The 22,446-nt window shown below is 43.2% G+C and overlaps 2 protein-coding genes and 1 long non-coding RNA gene across 5 annotated transcripts in view; 2 read left to right on the top strand and 1 right to left on the bottom strand.

Moving 5' to 3' along the window:
• The window catches only part of PTPN22 (protein tyrosine phosphatase non-receptor type 22), a 72,531-nt gene extending 65,018 nt beyond the window's left edge, over positions 1-7,513 (top strand). For both annotated transcript variants that reach the window (XM_053246738.1, XM_053246737.1), the window contains 2 exons: positions 4,658-4,729; positions 6,730-7,513. In XM_053246738.1, coding sequence (XP_053102713.1) covers positions 4,658-4,729; positions 6,730-6,794 — 137 coding nt within the window. In that variant the 3' untranslated portion in view covers positions 6,795-7,513. The remainder of the gene's footprint in view (positions 1-4,657; positions 4,730-6,729) is intronic.
• A 5,999-nt stretch (positions 7,514-13,512) lies between these two features.
• On the bottom strand, positions 13,513-17,746 carry LOC128323496 (uncharacterized). The gene is made up of 2 exons (XR_008306294.1): positions 17,608-17,746; positions 13,513-14,018 (listed from the first exon to the last, which is right to left on the bottom strand). It is a non-coding gene; the product is annotated as an uncharacterized LOC128323496 (long non-coding RNA).
• Positions 17,747-17,835: 89 nt separating this feature from the next.
• RSBN1 (round spermatid basic protein 1) overlaps positions 17,836-22,446 on the top strand; it is a 67,110-nt gene continuing 62,499 nt past the window's right edge. For both annotated transcript variants that reach the window (XM_053246739.1, XM_053246740.1), the window contains exon 1: positions 17,836-18,348. In XM_053246739.1, coding sequence (XP_053102714.1) covers positions 17,844-18,348 — 505 coding nt within the window. In that variant the 5' untranslated portion in view covers positions 17,836-17,843. The remainder of the gene's footprint in view (positions 18,349-22,446) is intronic.

Here is a 22,446-nt window from a genome sequence, read left to right on the forward strand (position 1 = left end):
CCTGCCCTTTAAAGAACGTGCCCCCCCCCACCTTCCGCACCGGCTTAAATGTCGGTTGAGGGGACTGGTTTGGTATTCCTAGAATGGAGCTCCGAACAGTTCTGTGCACATCCCTAATCTAGTCCAGCATCTTGTTTCACACAGTGGCCCACCAGATGTCTATTGGAAGCACACAATCAAGAGCTAAGGACATGCCCTATCTCCTGCTGTTGCTCCACAGCAACTGGTATTTAGAGGCATCTTGCCTTTTAGGCTGGAGGTGGCCTATAGCCCTCAGACTAGTAGCCATTGATAAACCTGTCCTCCATGAATTTATCTAAGCCCTTCTTAAAGCCATCAAAGCCAGTGGCTGTCACCACATCTTGTGGCAGAAAATTCCATAGGTTAATTATGCATTGTGTGAAAAAGAACTTCCTTTTGACAGTCCTGATTTTCTTGACATTCAGTTTCATGGAATGACCCCAGGTTCTAGAGTTATATGAGAGGGAGAAAAATATCTCTCTTTGCACTCTCTCCACACCATGCATAATTTTATAGACCTCTATCATGTCACCCATCAGTTTTCTTTTTTCTAAACTTTTGTTATTTCCCTTGATGCTTTTAGCTAAGTGTTCCTCAAACTCTCTTATCACCTCCCTTATTGCCTCCTTTCATTTCTTTTGCCAGAGTTTGTGTTCCTTTCTGTTCTCTTTATTTGGGTAGGCCTTCCAATTTCTGAAGGAAGTCTTCTTCCCTTTTATAGCTTCCTTAACTTTACTTGTTAACCATGCTGGTATCCTTCTGGGCTTGCTGGTACCTTTAGTCCATTTTGGTGATCTTTCTAACTGGACTTCTGTTATTGTGGTTTTAAGTAAACCATGCATTCTGGAGCAAAGTGACTCACTTGATGTTTCTTTTCAGTTTTCTTTTCTCCAAACTCCTCATGTTAGAGAAGTTTCCTCTTCTGAAGTTCAAAGGGTCTGTGTTACGACTTCCTTGGCGATCCTCTCCTCACACATATTCTGAATTTAATCACACTATGGTCACTCTTTCCTAAAGGTTCCACGACACTGACATCTCACACCAGGTCCTGTGCACCACTCAGGATTAAGTCCAAAGTCACCTTCACTCTGATTGGTTCCATGACCATCTGTTCTAGGACAGTCATTAAGTATATTTAGAAATTTGGCCTCTTTGTCATTACTTGAATGTGAATTTACCCAGTCTATGTGTGAGTAATTGAAGTTGCCCATTATTACAGCCCTGTCTCTCTTTGATGCCTCCCTGACTGCCTTCTGCAACTCCCAGTTGCTGTCAGTGTTTTGTTCCAGAAGGCAATAGTACACCCCAGTATCACATTTCCTTTCAGGGCTTGTATTGTCACTCATAAAAGCTATTTCCACGATCAGTAGAAAGTGGGCTAAGGGAGCATAGCCCACTTTCTACAGATCATGGGAACCACTGGGCTCACGGGCTAGCCCACCTAATTCCCCTTCCCCTTAAATGAGATCAACGAAGCAAGTGCTCTGTTAGCCTCTTTTTTGCTTGTGTGCTGGTGTGGCACATGGTGCCACATGAGTAGAACCTTGACCGGGAGGCTGCAGCCGGCCTCCTGGCCTCGGGGGTCCCTCCAGAATCCTGGAACTTCCGGGGACCATGCAACCCCCGATCCCCTCAGCCCGCACCAGCTCCGTGACGGAGCCGGTAGTCATGTGGGCAGCAGATCCGGCCGCCCAGGGCTGCAGGCATGATTGTCTGCGGGGAGAGTGGGCTAAGCCCACTCTCCCCACAGAGCCTGGTAAGATGCTTCACACGGATTGTGTGAAGCGCCTCACAGAGTTTCTGTGGAGGACTCCAAGCTTTCTAAGTTTTTTAGCTTGTTAGATTCTATCCCTCTCCACCCCCAATTCACCCCCTCCCTGTCCTCTCTATAGAGTTTATTTCCAGGAATAGCCATGTCCCACTGGTTCTCATGGTTCCACCATGTTTCCGTTATACCCACAATATCTATGTTTTCATTTCAACCAAGCACTACAGCTCGCCCATCTTGACTCAGAGGCTTCTGGCACAGGCATATAAGCACCTATATGCTGAATCTCTTACCTGGTTTGTGCTATCTTTCTGATGGCAATTTGATCTCTTTGACCAGCTAGCACATCCTTCTGTCTGCTCTTTACCTATCTGAAGCATTTACATCCTCACACCTTAAGGGATGGCATTTGCCGAATCGCATACTGCCCAGCTCTTGTTGGCTATCCCCCAGGTGTCATTTTAGAAGCTGCTCTGTGGCCTTTTTGATTTTAAGCACCAGCAGTCTGGTTCCATCTTGGTTCAAGTGGAGCCTGTCCCTCTTGTACAGGCTTGTATTGTCTCAAAATGTATCCCAATGCCTAACAAATCTAAACTCCTCCTCCTGGCACCACTGTCTCATCCACACATTGAGACCTTTCAGCTCCACCTGTTTTGCTGGCCCTGTACATGGAACAGGTAGCACTTCTGAGAATGCTACCATTGGGCCTTTCAGACTTCAATATGCTACCTAGTAGACCGAATTTTGCTTCTAGGTCCTCCAGACTACATTTTCCAACATTGTTGGTGCTGACATGCACCATGACAGCTGGTTCGTCCCCAGCACTGCCTAATAGCCTATTTAGATGCCACGTTACATCTGCGGCCAAACTGTTAAAATGAAATATTCCCTGCCTTTCTATTCCATTTTTTCATTTAGAAGTTAGCCAGGATTTGCCAGTCTTTCCCCACATTTTCTGAGATGCTGCATTACAGGCAGTGGAGACCAATGGAGTATCAGTGACACCATGCTACATTTCCTGTGCTATAATAGTGACATTTAGCAGCACTCGCTGCATGAGTTAGTGTCACTACATTGTAAGTTTCTCTATCTCCTATACCATACAAGGCAATCAGACTCTTTGGACCTGAGCTATTCTGCAAAGAAGCTCTAAAGCAAAATATTATGACAAAAAATATATATGCTGATTTAAAGTTGAGCTCAATGCTTCTGACAGCACAGGCTCCTGCCCACACATTTTTTTCCAGGAAACAATTATGAACCAGGTGGTGTCTAGTCCATACTCTACTCCTCCACACTTTCTACCACTCTGTTCCCTGCTTCCTTCCTTTTTAAGGGTGAGGAGCAGTAGCTGCTGCTGCTGCTGCTGCCACCACCACTGCCAGGTAAAGAAAGATGGGAGATGGGTGGGGAGAGTAGCATGCTGAGCACTCTATGCTGTGGGTGAGATCAAGGGGCAGGGAGGTAGATGCACTTTGCACTCTGTGCGCTGTAGACACAGTAGCTCACCATTACACCTAAGGCTGGGCTAGTGGTGGACTTGTGCTGAGTCTGGAGGAAGTGGGGGATGAGATGGAGAAACAGTGCAGCTGGATCCCAGGTCTTTAAACTGTATAGATGTGGGCACAATAAGGTTGAGGTTGGGCCTAGTCCTAGAATTAAGTAAAGCAGGATGTAAAGGTGAAAGACCTAGAAAAAGAGTGGGGATCTGAGCTGGAATCTGGTGTCTCCTACAGGTTGCATTCTGTGCTTACTTGGTAGATTCCTTAAGCTTCAAATTCTACAATTGCCCAATGTGTATAGGAATATAGGAAGCTGCCATATACTGAGTCAGACTATTGGTTTATCTAGATCACTGTCTAGCTCACACAGACTGGCAGTGGCTTCTAAAAGGTTTTAGGCAGGAATCTCTCACTCTTATCTTGGAGAAGCCAGGGAGGGAACTTGGAACCTTCTGCTCTTCCCAAAGCGGCTCCATCCCAAGGGGAATATCTTTCAGTGCTCACATGTGGTCTCCCATTCAAATATAACCAGGGCAGACTCTGCTTATCTAAGGGGACAAGTCATGCTTGCTACCACAAGACCAGCTCTCTTCTCCTTTAAAAGGACGGTGTGACTTGGATGGCCCCAACCTTCTCCTACAAGCGGCCTTGAACCAGGTTGAGGCATTGTGTGGAGTGTCTGGGAGTCCCTCTGGTGATGTCACCGGCTGCGGCTGCACACTCCCCGAGGAGGACAGCAACTTCAGCAACACGGCCAGGACAGACCTCAGTGGCAGACCTCTTGCCCACGTGGTGGTGGTGGGGTGACACACCACAATTCATTCATGGGCCATGCCTTTTCCTTGCCTGCAGGACTTGCGCACAGCCTACAGCAGGGCATCTCCACACTAAAGGGTGTACAACACACCCTTTAGGCATCCCTGCAGCTGCATGGAAACAACTTATCTATGTGCAGCTCTAGCATGACTGGAAGAACATTTAAATTATCCTGCATAGGCAATGGCTGATTACACAGATTTTTCCCACAGTACAGACACCATTCAGAACAATGTTTATAGGCAAGATCCATGCAATTGGCTCTCACAGTTGGGTCATGTGAATGTTCACTCAGTTATGTGAGGACTGCTCATAAATTGCTCTCAGGTAAAATGTCTAGAAGGCACATCAACCAATCTTGGAATTCATTCAGAGGGCCCCAGTGCAAGTTTCTTGATAGGTGGTGGTATAAATTATTTGCAGTGGATATTCCTGCTCCACAAGCTAAGCTGTACAGCCTCACCATGTGGCTGACATCACATTGCATGTAGCCTATATGGTTCCATAGATGAGCTGACAATCGACTGAAGGGCTTTCTGTGTATTTATAGGTATCTGTGCTCCATCTTCACTGGTAAAACCCTCAGAGCCTGGCCAGTCAAATCACCCCAGCTCTCTATTTGGTATGTATTTTTTTTTTAATGTTATCTTTCTCTCTTCAGTTAACTATGGCTATTTTATGGTTGTCAGAGGATCCTTTAAAAACAACAACACCTAACTCTAGCGGTCAGATCTCTGAAAATGCCAATAGAAACCTTCTAGAGGGTGCTTTGTCTAGCTCTGATCTAATGCCAATAGTAGAGTTTCCCATCATCTAAAGTACAGAGATAACTGCTTTGCAAGTCACAACCTCAATCTTTGTTCCTGTTTTAGTAAGTTGTACTCAGATTACGTTAACACTGAAGACACGAAAGAAATGCCTAGGGCTCTACTGAAACAAGAAGGATGTTCATGAGGCAGCTCACAAATTAATTAAAAACAATCCAAACCCTCTGTAAAAACCAACAATATAAAATAGCTACTGAAAGATCAAAAGTGATGGGGCAGCTTGAAGCTGCCAGGGGAGTTCCAAAAACTGGGTACTGCTATACAGGTGAAACTTGGAAAATTAGAATATCGTGCAAAAGTCCATTAATTTCAGTAATGCAAATTAAAAGGTGAAACTGATATATGAGACAGACGTATTACATGCAAAGCGAGAGAAGTCAAGCCTTAATTTGTTATAATTGTGATGATCATGGCGTACAGCTCATGAAAACCCCAAATCCACAATCTCAGAAAATTAGAATATTACATGGAACCAAGAAGACAAGGATTGAAGAATAGAACAATATCGGACCTCTGAAAAGTATAAGCATGCATATGTCTTCAGTACTTGGTTTGGGCCCCTTTTGCAGCAATTACTGCCTCAATGCGGCGTGGCATGGATGCTATCAGCCTGTGGCACTGATGAGGTATTATGGAAGACCAGGATACTTCATTAGCGGCCTTCAGCAATTCTGCATTGTTTGGTCTCATGTCTCTCATCCTTCTCTTGGCAATGCCCCATAGATTCTCTATGGGGTCAGGTCAGGCGGGTTTGCTGGCCAATCAAGCACAGTACACTGTATACTTTTCAGAGGTCCGATATTGTTCTATTCTTCAATCCTTGTCTTCTTGGTTCCATGTCATATTCTAATTTTCTGAGATTGTGGATTTGGGGTTTTCATGAGCTGTACGCCATGATCATCACAATTATAACAAATTAAGGCTTGACTTCTCTCGCTTTGCATGTAATGCGTCTGTCTCATATATCAGTTTCACCTTTTAATTTGCATTACTGAAATTAATGGACTTTTGCACGATATTCTAATTTTCCGAGTTTCACCTGTAAAGTTGATGCCATCTTGTGTGTTTAGCTGTGAAGGACCTCTGCTGAAGATCTTAGTAGGTGGGCAGATTTACATGGCTGTTAAGGTATTCTGAACCCAAACAATTTGTTATGTGATTCTTATTTGACTGGGATCATTCTTGCAAAGAAGACACGTGGAGGGAGAGGGAAATTGCACTGAAGCAGCGGCAAATAGGGGAAACTACTGCTGTGAACAGTAGTAGGAAAAAGTAAAGGAATAGTGAAGGTTTTTTCACGAAATATTAAGCTCCCTGAAACTCTTCTTTTGCATGTCAAATTTTCATTGATAAATACCTGGTGCAGTTAAAGAAATGCCTCACTTGCCTATGCAAAATTCCATGTGGACAGAGCTAACACCTGCCATTCTGTGCACCACTACTGCTACACATTGTTGCATTCTACAGCTGTTCTTGTTTTGTTAAGCTTACTATCAACATAGGTGATGATATTAGAAAAAATGCTTGATTGTGCATTGTGTTGTACAATTACTACTGCAGATTTCAAAATACTTACTTCAGAATGGCTTTGTTGAAAAAGAGAGTGATTGCTCCAGAGTAAATAATTTGGGAATGTGGTATACATATGTTTATACTTGTGTTAGACTCACTTGACATTTGCAAAATTAGCCAGATTACAATTCTTACATGTAAACTATTTCATTTTTACATATACCAATCTCCTAAAAAAAATTGTATGAGAAATGCATAACTTTGCCTTACTTTTGTGTCCTAGGCTTCGCAAACCGATTTTCAAAACCCAAAGGACCAAGAGATCCACCACCAAATTGGGACATTTAGTAGAACTTAACAGATGCCCTTTGTTTCTGGCACTGCAGATCTGCCATGTTCTTCTGCCTTGTTTCTCAGAAGTCCTTCACAACGGGATGAAAGTCCTTCATCACTTTCAACAAAATGTCATTTGTTGTGGTAACAGAAGGCAGAGGATAATATGTGACCTCTATAAAGTAAATAGAATAGAACCTCATCAAACCAATTGACCTGGACTGCATCCAGAGTAAACAGGAGAAAGAGTACTGTGCTAGTGCCTGGTTCCCGTTCACATTTCTAATGAAGCAGCAAGAGGCTGTTTATTTAGCACAGTGTGTTATTTCTATAAAGAGGAGTTGTGACTCAAGTTTGTCCAGCAACGAAACCCTCTTTTTTGGGGGGGCAATGCTGCTCCCAAGTCCAAGATGTACAAAGGCAAGCCATCACCATGTTGCTCAGTAGTGGCATAATAGCACTTTAAGCTGAGAGTTATTTATTATTATTTCTTGTGTTCCAAGAGCAATACTGACATTCAGATCAAGGTTTCAAGGTTTAGCCGTTGTGCTCCCTGACTCTTGAAGTATACCAGAAGTTGCTAGGGAATGTATCATTTTCCATAACATGAATGTAGGCTGGTAGACATGTAAGCACTTTTACTATATTGGCATTCTATGGTTTTCAGTGTGTAACAAGCAGAAGCTGAGCAGCTTCAGATGCCCTGCCTATAAAGATAAACAGCAAGAAGTTTTGACTGTCTCCTTCTTTCTTTCAAGCAATGATAATAGTTTCACCAAAAGAATAACTGATCTTTGATCCTGGGCCTAGTTCCATTTTCAGTGAATTGTTCTTAAGAGTTTTTTTTTTTTTTAAATTTATTCGATTTCTATACCGCCCTTCCAAAAATGACTCAGGGCGGTTTACACAGAGAAATAATAAATAAATAAGATGGATCCCTGAACCCAAAGGGCTCACAATCTAAAAAGCAACATCAGACAGACACCAGCAACAGTCACTGGAGGTACTGTGCTGGGAGAGGATCTGAGAAGTGGTCTCTGAGCATCCAAGACAAGGTTTTCTCTAGCTGAGATGCACTTCCCAAAGGATGAAAAGCAGCAGTCCCAAATTTATATGCTAAATATTCAAAAGCTTGTGTTGGCCTTTTCAAGTAACAAGATGGGATTAGAAATAATCAGACTTGTAAATTGAATACATTTGGAGTGACTTTTATTAGCCTTCTCACTTCTGCCCTTTGTCACATACTACAATCAAGTCTTTAAAACTTTTTCTCAGAAGCCTGTGGGCTAGAATTGCAGCATGAGAAAGGTCCTATACCTGGCACTTAAACAACAGTTTCCCTGTCCAAAAGTTAAACATGTGCCATAAATACTGAATAAGGTGCATTACACCAGAAGTGCCTGTGGAAAATTGTATTTATTTAGTAAAAATGCATGTTGGTGGTCTACAGGTGAAAGAAAAAGGCCAATAGAAGTGCGCGCACACACACACACTCAAATGACAGCTAGGCTTCTCTATAAAAATAACTTTAGAAGCCAGGCTTAAATAAATTTTCATTTGAGGAAATGCATATGTAAGAAATGCAATACAATAAAATGAAATATTTATTTCGGATACCAGTTAATGCTTCTGCAGACTACATTTCTACAAAACTAGACAGCAGTGAATATCTCATATTTATCTCAAATATCACCTTTGGCACTGCACCAAATAAAAAAGTACTTAACTTTTGATGGCATACTTATTGAGTTGCCAATAGCTACATTCCTAGTTCGAATATTCAGAGCTCTGGCTGATAAAGGACTAGTTCCTACTTAAAAGCAAAAATTTAAGTCAGCCATGTAGGTCAAGGACTCATTTGAATTACAAACACAAATGAGTCAGAGAATGCAAATTGAGTTGTGTGTATGAACATCTTCAGGCAGGTTTTTCAATTTTGGGTATATTTGCAGGGTTCTTTTATCATGGGATTAAACGTGTATCTGAGACAGAGAGTGCTGCTGCTATCTCTGTAAGGTCTGCATCTATTCCAGTCACATCTACACTGAAACCATTTCTGAGCCACCTTGGAAAAAGGGAGAAGCAACACTTTCCATCTCCCATGATCCGCCAACAAGGCAATGGTCCCTCAACAGTTTACAAGAGCATCTGCAATGGATTTACACTGGTAGTAATTTCTTCCCTGCAGCATGTGAATGTTCCTGTAGAGAAAAAGTTACCATGTGGCATGGACAAAGAGTGACAGGAAGCTGCTTCCCCCTGGCATGACCACATACCACTGGGGGAGTACATGTGAATACCTCAGATACATGGGCAGGGCTGAGCACACAGTTCTCTTCCGGCTGATCAGTGCCCTTCCTCTTGGAAGGATGCCAATTGGTGTGTGTGTGGGGGGGAAGACCCACACAATCTTTCTGACTCACATGGCTAGCATATTCACATATACTTCCCAGTACCATGGGAAAGTTGCTCCCATGATTTTAAAAGTCTGACAGGGGCCAAATTTTCTGTGCAAATGTAGTCCTTGCAAATGTACAAGCTTAATCCCGTATCACCCCAAATGCTTTAAGGATTGTACTATTGAACTGAGGTGGTAAAGCTGTACTTTAATTGAACCAGTTTGCCTGCAGGTAAGGCTTCATGAGATTTGAACGCTACTTCATGTAAAAGGATGATTTACACTTTTATCCCTTACTTTCATTTTTATGGAGATGAGGCTGTAGCTCAATGGTAAGCATCTGCTTTGCATGCAGAAGGTCCCAGGTTCAATCCCTAAAATCTCCAGATAAGGCTGGGGAAGACTCCTGCTTGAAACTTCAGAGAAGCTGCCAGGCGTGGAGCCAGCTGAGCAGCAGCCTGCATCAAGTCCCGCTTGGCGGCCCCCTCCAATATGCCTGTGCATGTGACATCATGCACACAGGGGCATGGCTCAGGCTCCATAGGAGCCCAGTGTGAACTCCCCTCTCCCATGCCCGAGAGCCAAGAGCCTCCCCGCTCCCACGCCCGGGCTGCCGAGAGCCCAGGCGAACTCCTCACCAAATTATTTCAGGCAGCTCTGACTGCCCGAAAGAATGTTTTCCCCTTCCTCTCCCTCTCTGGAGGGAGAGAAAGGGGAAAACATCCTATCAAGCAGCCAATGCTATCTGAAATGATGAGGGGAGAGCTCATTTGGGGGGCATGGCCTGGGCTGCCGAGAGCCCAAATGAGCTCTCCCCTTGTCATTTCAGACAGCGTTGGCTGCCTGATAGGACATTTTCCCCTTTCTCTTCCTCCAGAGAGGGAGAGGAAGGGAAAACGTCCTATCAGGCAGTCAGAGCTGCCTGAAATAACTCTCGGCGGCCTGGGAGTGGGGAGTTTGCTCTGGGCTCCTATGGAGCCCAAGCCATGGGGTGGGGCTCGGTGGCCTTTTCTCATTGGTGGCCTGGGTTCTTTGAACCCGTTTACCCAATGGTGGCTCTGCCCCTGGAATCTGCTGTTAGTCATTGTTGACAATATTGTGTTAGATGGACCAAATGGCCTGGCTCTGTATAAACCAGCTTCCTATGTTCCTATCCTACCTTTCTTCCAAGTAATCATCCCAAGTGTGCTACCTTCCTCCCAAGTAGCTCACTTGTTTCCTCCTCTCCAATTTTATCTTTTCAACAAGCCTGTGAAGTAGGTACGGCTAAAAGCTAAAGTACTCTTTAAAGGCATAGTGTATGTGTGTTAAACAGCTGCAGTGGTGGGGATGAAGATTGGGATTATGATGTACAGGGAGCGTGGTATGTAACCCTTGTCCCTCCCAGTATAGTCCTGACAAAAATCTTCTACGGAACTAATTTGCACTAAAGGAGAAGCTCCAAATACCACCTGTTGAGGGCAGTAGTTGACAGCAGTGTTCCCTGTAACAGGGATTCCCATAAACTGCTGGCTACAGCTCCTATAATTCCCAGCCAAAGACAGGCCATTGCAGCTGGGGATGCTGGGAGTTGCAGTCAATAGATCTGGGAATCACTATTACAGGGGACAATGGTTGGCAGAAGGCATTGCTTGCTTTCAGCACTGTTGGGGCTGGGGTAACTAAAATACAGTGTTCTGAAAAACAATGCTCTGCCCTTGCTTTGAAAGCAATGCGTGTTTGCTGCCATCCAGCAAGCCTAACAGGGGGTGCTGTATCACAAATGTAGGTGAGGGGTCTAACATCATTGAGTGGGGGCTGCAGAGGGCCTTATCTAGCGGCTTGAAACCAGCCCTTCTGCTCCCTTCCCTTGTATACATTGTCATTTTAGGCTGTGAACCTGAGGGCATACACTGTGTAATTAATTTATTATTATTATTATTATGGTGAAGAGTTTTGAGAGACCATCTTTTTCTGAAAAAAAGGGATAAAATATAAATAGCATATGCATAGTCTTAATTTCAGTCTTTGAGTATAGAAATAATGATGAGAGAAAGAAAAAGCTGGTGTTACATTATATAGCCACTTATTTTAGCCTACTTTCGAGACCACCTGGCACTGTGTGTATCAGTCTTCACCCCCCCCCCACTCTATCAACTTTGCAACACCTGGACCAATATGAACCAAATTGGGTACAGTTGTAGGGACACATAGGGACACCTCGACGGCATAGTTTTTGATGATGTCATCCACCCCAATCCAATATGGTGGACGCATAAACCTTTGAGGTGCAAGTGGGCTAACTTGTGAATCACTTAACCAATTTGAACCAAATTTGCTACAGCTGTAGGGACATCTCAGTGGTGTGGATTGTGATAATGTCATATACCCCAATCTGAAATGGTGGATGCGTGAACGTTTGAGGCACTGCTTTGAACCAAATTTGCTACAGCTGTATGGACACATAGGGATGCCCCAATGGTGTAGTTTGTAATGATGTCATCCACCCTGATCCAAGATGGCAGACGCATGAACATTTGAGATGCAAGAAATCTAACTTGTGGACCTCGATTTGAACCAAATATAGTCCAGTTGTAGAAACAGTGAAAGGAAAACAGGCTGATTAGTTCTTACTAGTACAACTTATTTCTCCTTCAGAGAGTAGCACAAGAATCCAATGTACTTCCCTCCTATATTCCCAGACTGCTGTGCAATAAGCCATATATTACCAGCTTGATGCTGAACAGCCTGGGTGGCATATTACAAAGTTTCCTCTTGGTTTATATTCAGTTTCTCTCCAATCTAAGAAAATACTGGAAAGCACACCTTTTTAAAGTTGGATTTGAGGATCAGATGTCGAGATTTGAGAAGGAGCTATGTGAAAATGATGAAAAATTAGTTTCTAAAATGTATAAGCTTTTGCTTTTAGAGGAAACAAGAGACGATGTGGTTAAAACGACTATGGTAAAGTGGGCTCAAGATGTGGGGTGCAATATAGAAATGGCAGCCTGGGAAAAATTATGGAAAACTGATTTGAAGTTTACTGCATGTTATGCTTTAAAATAAAATTACTATAAAATGATGTATAGATGGTATTTGACACCAAAAAAACTGGCACAAAAATGTACAAAAATGTTTCAAACAAATGCTGGAAATGCGGACACTCTGAAGGAACCTTTTTTCATATGTGGTGGACCTGTAGGAAGGCTAAGGCCTATTGGGACATGATATATAATGAGTTAAAGAAAATATTTAAAATGACATTTCCTAAGAAGCCAGAATCCTTCCTGCTGGGAATAACACAAGGAGTATTTTCTACAGCTAATTTAACATTTTTTATGAGCCCCTGGTGGCGCAGTGGTAAAACTGCTGCCCTGTAACCAGAAGGTTACAAGTTCGATCCTGACCAGGGGCTCAAGGTTGACTCAGCCTTCCATCCTTCCGAGGTCGGTAAAATGAGTACCAAGAATGTTGGGGGCAATATGCTAAATCATTGTAAACCGCTTAGAGAGCTTCGGCTATAGAGCGGTATATAAATGTAAGTGCTATTGCTATTGCTATTTTATGTATGCTTCCACGGCGGCCAGAATAATATATGCACAGAAATGGAAGAGCAATGAACTGCCTTCAAAAGAAGATTGGCTGATAAAATTTTTGGAATATGGCTTACAATATTGATAAGAGACCAAAATTTAGAATCTTTTAAAGAAGATTGGAAACCATTCTTGTTGTATCTAAAGAACTATTTTCCTACTATTGATTTTACAACAGGGTTTGAAATTTAGTAATAATTGCAGGTGGGGTAGATTAAAATCGTCTTTGTAAGGTTTAAATTTATGCTTTGAATTATTATTATAGCAAGGGTTAATTTTATAGTTGATGATTCACGAGGAGGTGTGAGCGGGAAGTCCATATTTGTTTATTTGTTGTGAATGTTTATGTTATTATTGTTAAAATTAATAAAAATTTAATTTTTTTTTAAAAAAGGAAAGCACACCTTTCTCCCACAAAAATCCAGCAATTATTGAGGTGCAATTTATGCTCCGTTTATGGAGAACTGTTAAATTAGGTGAACACTAATAGGAAACACTAACCAAACAGTCAAACCACAGAGCACTTGCCAACTGTTTTAGTACTGTATGTATAAATCAGATTTTCCTAATTATTCAGCTCACAGATATACTGCATTTTTAATTTTGCCACGACAGACTTAATTAAAAATAAACATACTTAGCTGAGATGAGTTTTAAAAAGAAACCCAGAGTTAGGTATCGATTTGGGAGTGATTCTCCCTTATTATTATTATTATTATGTGTGTGTGTATGTGTGTGTTTGAGAGAGAGAGAGAGACACACACACACTGTATCGGTTTTTATTCCTTTAAGTACACCTTCAGCTAAAGATAAATCAACAAAAGCCGTCACAATTTCTCCATGTTTTTAGAAATATTCTCCGTATGTCAGGATGTCTCATTCATTTGAAGTATAGTCTGCTATGTACTAGCAGAAGAATTTTTCTACAGTTCCTACTTCTTATATTCATGTCTAATAAAACCTTTGTCTTATGCTAGGAAGCACTTAGGTGAACATGTGGCTCCTTCCCTCGCCAAGCTGCAAAGCATTCCTTTGAGGGTTTTTTTTTTTTTTGAGGGGGTGCAATCTAGCTGTACATACACCTGGCTGAGAGCACCATCTTCTGTGCATGCACAACTCTTCCTCTCCCTCTTCTGGAAGAGTTAGAACAGCAGTGCAGTTTGCGGCAAGTTTGGGTTTCTTGGGAACATGTGATGAGCACATAAATGGTAAGTCTAATTTAAAGATGCCAAGTCATTGCAAGTTTTCTTTGGATCTAGGAGTCAAAATCTAGGAGCCAGACAAGACAGTTGACAAAATTACCAGATGTAGCAATAGCCATTGTGGAGGGGGAAGGTAAATTGATTTCACATTATCCCTTTTGCAAGTAACATACTTAGAAAAGAAACAGAGCTGCCTGGGACAAATAATTGTATTAAATAACTCTGCCTCTGAACATCCTAGTCAAGGCATCGTGGTTAACTTTCTAGGTGTCATGGCTCCCTGATGCCTGGGGTTTGTCAAGCTCTGAACTATGCAAACCTAAGTTTACATGAAGGGGGTGGGGGGGAATCACCACCCCCCAGTCGGGTAGCAACTTCATATCAATTGTGTGTCTTTCAAAGTGAAATTCCAATCCAGACTGCTGTTGCATTGGGCTTAGTGGGTGGGGGAGATCATAGCCATGGCTGCTAGAGCAGCTACCATTTGCAGAATTATATTAAAGAGCACTTTACTGGCTTGTTTGCTCTTGAGTATTATCTCTTCCTAATACTACAAAGTCCATATATCCAGTAGATAAACCCCAACACACACACCCCAGACTTCTAAAAACAAGTTATCTTTCAAAATGCAAAGCATCTAGCTACTCTTTTCGTGTTCCATCTAAGATGCACTCTTAATCTCTGCTTTAACAGGTTTTATGGTTCTACTCTTGTATGGAAAGAGAATCCCAGTAAACACATGCAAGATCTGTATAGCATGGCACTATTTCTCTAGTACTCATCAACAATGAGCCATTTAATGTTTAGAGAAAAAGATCAACTTCTGTTTGTGAAAATGTAAGCAAACTTTTAATTAATGCAGGCCATCCACACCCAAGACAAAGCAGAATGGAAAGACAGCTACATTTATTTTCTTATTTATTATTAAATTTATATACCGCCCTTTATTAAAACAATCCTAAGGCGGTTTACACAAAAAATTAAAAACAAGACTATAAAAAAGACAATTAAAATATTAAACTAAAATATAAAACAAATCTGATTTAAAGGATTTAAAATACAAGCACAAACACTGTACAGAGTTTTTAGATCCCACTCTTCCTTCAAGGAGCCCAGAGAAGTGCCCATGGTTATGTTTACTGCCAGAACAATCCTGTGAGGTAGGTTAGGCTGAGAGGTAGATGGCTGGCCAAGAGTCTCCCACTGAGTTTCATGGTTGAACAGGGATTTGAACTCAGGTCTCCCTGGTCCTAGCCCAACACTCTAACCAATATACCATACTGGATCTATAAGGAGCTATAAGGAGAGCTAGGCAGGCTACTTATTTAAATCTGCACGACTCTGATTACTCTCTGCAAATGCTAGTGTAGAATATTCTTCAGCTATTCTCAGAATATTTGACATTTGTATTTGATATCCAGTGATATTTGGCATGTTTAATATTTTGCATTGCTTGTTTGTTAACATGCAATGGTATTCAGTGTTAAATGTGATACTTTAGATTTGGCTAGCCATCTTCAAACAGAAAGACAAGATAGAAATATTTTAGATTAAATGACTGGATCCATAGTATTGACATGATATGCAATGATACATTGCAGTAGTTTTCAAATTTACTACCTACAGGTTGCCGGTTCGAATCCCCACTGGTATGTTTCCCAAACTATGGGAAACTCCTATATCAGGCAGCAACGATATAGGAAGATGCTGAAAGGCATCATCTCATACTGCACGGGAGGAGGCAACGGTAAACCTCTCCTGTATTCTACCAGACAACCACAGGGCTCTGTGGTCACCAGGAGTCAACACCGATTTGACAGCACACCTTACCTTCACACAGGGAACACTTGCCTGATTTTCCAGCTCAGAACTTTTGCTTTACAAAGTTCTTATTTTAAAAAAAAAAGTTATCTTTGAGATCTAGCATTTCTCCCCTCAAACACATATTCCAATCTTTTGAGCATTTTCAAGTGTTTTTGTTTAACTTATATATGTTAAACAAAAGTTACTTATAATTTAACTCAGTGTTTCTCAACCACTAGTTCGTAGACTGCTGCCGGTCTGCAAGGTGTTGGGTTGTCCATGAGACATCACTAATGAAAATCACCACCACCAAAAACAATTTCGGGCCAGCGGGAGCTCTTCAGAGTTCATTTCCAGGCAGCCCTCGCTGCTGGATAACATTCATTTCACTTCCTTGAAATGAACATTATCCAGCAGCGAGGGCTGCCTGGAAATGAGCTCTGGATAGCTGCCCGAAATTATTTTTGCGGGGGTGCCTACTTACCATGGGGTTGGGGTGAGGCAGGCAACCCTCTTACTAACTGCTGGTCCGGGAAACTGCACACGAATAATGTAGTGGCCCATGACTCCAAAAATGTTGAGAAAAACTGATTTAACTTATAACATAGATGTCATATATCACATGTTCTCATCCTTTTATTCTATATGCGAATTAAGTTTTTTTTAGTAAAATACTGAACTATAGAGCTGCCTCTACTAGTGATTAACAGATATATGAAGAGTGTCATAATTTATTAGCATGAATATTACTGCTTTCCTTTCACAAATATGTGTGATCTTTTTGGGTTCAGAAGGTTTCTGGAGTCATCTGAGAAACACCACAACAGCTTTGCTGTATTTTAAGTAGGCAGAACAAATATCTACCATGAAAACAAGGGACTGCAACTTATGGAAAGCTACAGACCCGAGCTGAATATTGACAGCTTCAGGATGAAGGGATTGGATTGCCGCACTTGCAGAGATAACTAGGACAGCACTTAAAATATGCACCAAATGCACTAAAAGATGAAACAGAGCTTCTAAAACATCTGTTACTAGACATCTGTACATAATATTAATTGGGGGTGGGTGGGGAATTTATCCTTGCAGTAAAGATCACTTTCAAAACCCACTGGACCAATTTATATTTTACACGACCAGGAAGTAAAGGGAGTCTGTCAGTAATTACAGGCAACACAAACAACGCAGCGCTGGCTCTTTGCAAGAGTGTGTCTATCCTAAGGCTAAAAATGTAATCTTCGTGTTTAGCACGCCTATGCACGTTTTCTTGGAAGCCCCACTTAATTAATTGACCGGTCGTCTACATATACTTTTCGTAAATTCAAAGGAACTCAAGTAAACGGGCATAGGATTGCAACTGGGCAGTATAGCCCTATGGGTATTTACTCAAAAGTACATCTCACTATTTTCAATAGGATTTACTCTCCTATAAGTATGTACAGGATTGCAGCCACATACCCGTAAGTTAAATGGCTTAACACATAAGACTATCAAAACAGTCTAATGTAGCTTTTCTGTACTGTTTCCTTTAGTAGCATACCAGTTAGGCTTTTAGACGGCTTTGCAATTTTGAAAACTGGAAATACTGAATAACTAGATCTAAGATGCCAAAGCTATGCTCTAGAAGCCGGGCTTAAAGAAAAATGATAACCCTCTCTTCTCTTAATCCCAGAAGTCTCGGGATAGGATACACTCACGACAGCAATATAAATACACTCTGTATGTATTCAGAAATCTTCTGCCTCTTTTAGTATTATCTTACATTTTCCAGGTCTTAACCTTAATGAAAATAGGTTTTAGGAATCGCTCCAACTAAGGTTCTAAATCTAAACCACCACCTTTCCTCCACCCACCTCAGGGAAATTCCGCCAGTCTCCTCCTCCTCCCACGAATGAACGGTTAGTCCACGTGATTGGGCTACACTGCGTGACTCTCTGCACGCTTCTCTCCCTCAAGAACTACATAGGGTCGGAAAGAAAACTTCTCTTCCCAGCAGTCTCTGCGTAGCCGAGCATGCGCTTCTTCGTTAAAAACTACAGATCCCGGCATGCCAATTTGGACCACAATTCCCGGGGGGCTCAGGCAGCGCATGCGCAGTGCTTGCTGGCGCTCGGGCCATTTAAATGTGTTTGAGGGAGACGGCGAAATGGCTGCGCAGGTCGCTGCAGTGCGCGCCGTGTCCCGGGGCGCGGAAGAGACGTCCTCGCTCCCACTCGGTGACCGGCCTGGCCGACCGAGGGGAGGCGGGAGGAAGCGAAAGAGCCTGCCCGCGGAGTCCGGAGGGTGCAAGAGGGCCAAGCTGAGTCAACAACCGGTCGCCGTAGGGCCCGCTCAGGCGGAGCCGCTGCCGCCGGCCGCCGTTCCTGGCCTCTCTGCGGCGCCCACCGTATCCTCCGCCACGGCCGGGCTGTTCACTTTCTCTCCTCTCAGCCTTTCCTCGTCCGCCCCGCGCTGCGAGCGGCGACATCATCACCGGCACCGGCACCGGCCGGACAGTGGTGACTCCGAGCCCAGCCGCCCCTCTGGGGAGAAACCGCACAAGGGCAGGCGGGGGAGCTCCGGCGACAGGGCTGTCGGGCGGCCCAGCAAGCGAGGTGAGCGGCGGCCGGGCTGAGGCGGGGGCTGGTGGACGAGTGGCGCGGTCCTCCTGGCTGGGCGGCCGCGCTGGACTGCGCGTGGCTTTTTCGAGGCGCGGGGCGGGGGGTCCTTACCATAGCAAGTAGGTGCTGCGCTCCCCGCCCCTCCGTCCGCCCAAGTCCCCGAGTGAGAGGCGGCGGCTGTTGCTGCTTTCAGGATCTTGGCCATCCTGCGTTCCAAGGGGAGGTTTCTCTTACGCAGCTTGCCGCTCAAGAATCCGCAGCAGACTGACTGGGCCCAGAGGAAGCGAAAAAGAAAAGATAGTTGTACTTGGTGCTGTTGGGCAGAAGGCCAGAGCGCTCTCCTGCAATTTTGAGTACGTGTCAATTCCTCTTGGAGGGCTTCACCTTCAGCACCTGTCACTTTACTAGATAATAGACGTGTTGGAAAGCTACTGACCTATGACTGGTACTGATGAAGTGCTTGATTTATGTATGTATGTATGTATGTATGTATGTCTCTTTGCCTTTATCGTTGTTGCCTTTCCTTACTATGTGTTTAAACTCTCATCCTCCAAGTGTACATACTGATCTGTCTTTTTGTTAAGGGTGAACTAAAGTTCACTCTGACACTGTTATCAGTTTTCCATTGAGATTGATCTCCAACTTGTTGATTCTGTTTCTGGCTAATGGCACTTTAGTAGTGGGACTTCTTTATTCGGGGATTCTGTTATTTGAAACCTTTTGGTTTTGTTGAAAGAATATGGAAATAAATAATGCCAATATCTTTACCTACTTCTTAATACAGACACACACGTAAACATCACAAATCTGAGAGGAATATTTGTCTGTATAAAAGTTGAAAGATGCTCAAAACTTCAACTGGCTTTGGATTAGTGTGAATTTGTGTGATGAATTCTAAGGAGGTAAAGCTTCAAGATGCTTTTAAAAAGTCTTGCTGACAGTTCTTGAAGATCTAAAGAAACCTTTAAATGTTGCATGCTGTCTGATTTTTTTGCAACTACTTAACTGTTGGCATTAATCTAAAAGTTTAGGAGTTTAACAAGTAGGTGTCTTAAAAGCTCTTGAACTTAATCATGTTTAAACAGACTCCTAGAACTTACTCCAGAGTCCTTGAAAGTTTCTGTTGAAAATACTTAATACTAACACTTAAAATAATATCTTAACATGAGGAGGTGGACAGGCTGCTTGGAAGGTTGAGGCCTACCATATGTGTCCTCGACCCTTGCCCTTCATGGTTGGTGAAGGTTTCTAGGGAGGGCCTGGGTCCATGGGTGGCAGGGGTGGTGAATGCCACTCTAGAGCAGTGGGTGGTCCCCCCTTGCCTGAGGGAGGCAGTCATTAGGTTCCTCCTTGAAAAACCCTCACTGAACCCAGATGACTCAAATAACTTTTGGCCAGTTTCAAACCTCCCTTTATTGGGCAAGGTGTTGGAAAGCATTGTGGCATCTCAGCTCCAGGCAGCCCTGGATGAATCTGATTACTTAGATGGTTTCCAGTCTGGCTTCCAACCTGGTTATGGGACTGAAACTGCCTTTGTCGCCCTGGTGGATGGCCTACTCTGGGAGATAGACAGAGGGAGTATGACTCTGTTGATCCTCCTCTCAGCTGCTTTTGATACCATTGACCATGGTATCCTTCTGGGATGTCTCTCCTGGTTGTGACTTGGGGGCATGGCTATATGGTGACTCCGCTCCTACCTGGAGGATTGTACTCAGAAGGTGGTGCTGGGGGATGCCTGCTCTACCCCTTGGCCTTTGGGGTGCCACAAGGATCTATTCTGTCCCCCATGTTATTTAACATTTACATGAAACCCCTGGGAGAGGTCATTCGTAGGTGTGGGCTGCGGTGCCATCAGTATGCTGATAACACCCAGCTCTACCTATCTTTTAAGTCAACAGACACCAGGGAGGCAGTGGATGCTGTGAATTGGGGCTTGAAGGCTGTTCTGGACTGGATGGGGGCAAACAAGCTGAAACTTAATCCAGATAAGACGGAAGTACTCTGGGTTGGTAGAACTGATCATCTGAGTAAGGAGGTAAATCTGGTCTTGGATGGGGTCACACTCCCTCTGAAAGACAAAGTCTGCAGCTTGCAGGTGCTTCTGGACCTGACGTTGTCCTTTGAGGCACAGGTGGCGGCAGTGTGCAGAAGTACCTTTTACCAACTATGGCTGGTACGTCAGCTGTGACCTACTTGGAGAAGTCGGACCTGACCTCAGTTACTCCTACATTGGTAACATCCAGATTGGACTACTGTTCGGAAGCTTCAGCTGGTTCAGAATGCTCCTGCAAGGATGCTCATGGGTGCAAGTCATTTCATGAGTATCACATTCATCCTGCGGCAGCTTCATTGGTTACCGGCTTGCTTCTGGGCTAGATTCAAGGTGATGGTCTCGACCTTTAAAGCTCTACATGGCTTGGGGCCGGGGTACCTGTCGAACCGCGTTCGCCCACATGAATCTGCCAGGGCCCTTCGCTTGTCATCGTCAGAGGCCCTATACATGGCCCTGCCACTAACAGAGATCCTGTTGGCAGGGACTAGAGACGGCCTTTTCCGTTGTAGCCCCTTGGCTTTGGAACACTCTCCCTGAAGAGCTTCGCCATGCTTCCTCCCTCAGTGTTTTTTTTTTTTTTAAATTTAAAACACACCTTTTTAAGGAGGCTTTTTAATGCTCCATTTTTTGTTATATCTGGTAGGTTCTTTAGCTTTTTATAATTCTCAATTTTTAGCTTTTAAAATACAGGTGAAACGCGGAAAATTAGAATATATATCAGTTTCACCTTTTAATTTGCATTACTGAAATTAATGGACTTTTGCACGATATTCTAATTTTCCGAGTTCCACCTGTAACTTCATTTGAACCTAAAATGAGTGTGGTTTTAACCTGACTTTTAACTTGTTTGTTAATTTTATTACTTGTGTCTTGTATCTATTTTATTGTTGTGAGCAGCCCTGAGCAGTATTGCCCTGGAGGGGTGGGGCATAAATAAATAAATAAATAAATAATGACCATTAATCTGAGACTACTTGTGCTTGTCATGCTTCTGAGCAGCTTGATCTCCAAGTTAATCAGCAGTTTTTAATAAATGTGTAGTCCAAAGTAAGCTGCATGTCAAATTCAGGATCTGTGTAGGAGATACTCTTAACATTGCCAGAATACATGATGTGATTGTGAGATGTTTGTCACTACTGGGAGTGGAGTGTCTGGAAAAACCCTCTGTCTGTCTTTGTTGTGGTTGGGGATGACAGGGTGGGGTTACAGTTTAACAGTTGAAGTGCCAAGGTTGCTTACCTCAGGTTAGTAGGACCTAATAAGTTCTAGTCTTTGAAGATACCTTATAAACTTGAATTTGAATTTGAGATTCTGAGCTTGAAACTCACTGTGGTGTCTATTTACCATGGCTGCTGCCTCTTGCAGTACTGTATTGACCCCAATAACACCAATTTGAAAAATCAGACCGTGTGTGTGTGACTTCCTTACTAGAATACCACAACATTGTGATAGGTTCCCTTAAAAAGCTGGACAATATTGGGGAAAATGTGGATTCTGATCTCATCTCAAAGTCTATTAAACAACAAAGCATTTTAATGTAATTATTCTTCCATAATGGAACAGTTCCAAGTTTAAACATGTAGGAATTCAAGTTTAGTAAATGAGCACTTGAGTAGTGAGCTCATTAAATGTGATGGCAGTGAGCCATTTAGCTTTGATAGGTGTCGGGTTAATGTCAAGAGAATCCACTGCAGGCATGTTCTTCAGGAGTATACTTAAATGACCAGGATTCTTGCTCTAGAGCAGTGTCTCTCAATGTTTTTGGAGCCATGGACTAGTACATTCTTCATGTGCAGTTGGTAGAGAGGTTGCTCGCCCCCATCTCCAGGCAACCCCTCCCAAGAAAATTTGGGCCGGTGGGGGCCGCTACCACCAGAAACTCTTCAGAGGGAGCTCTCCATTCATTTTGAGGAAGTGAAATTAACATTATCCAGCAGCGAGGGCTGCCTGCCTCAAAATGAGCTCCAGTCTGGTGAGCTTGTCAGAGTTCTGCAGATTCTGGGCCCTGCACTCTGCACGTAATGTCATGCACAAATGGG

The sequence above is a fragment of the Hemicordylus capensis genome, chromosome 4 (genome assembly GCF_027244095.1).
Source record: "Hemicordylus capensis ecotype Gifberg chromosome 4, rHemCap1.1.pri, whole genome shotgun sequence".
Lineage (NCBI taxonomy): Eukaryota > Metazoa > Chordata > Lepidosauria > Squamata > Cordylidae > Hemicordylus > Hemicordylus capensis.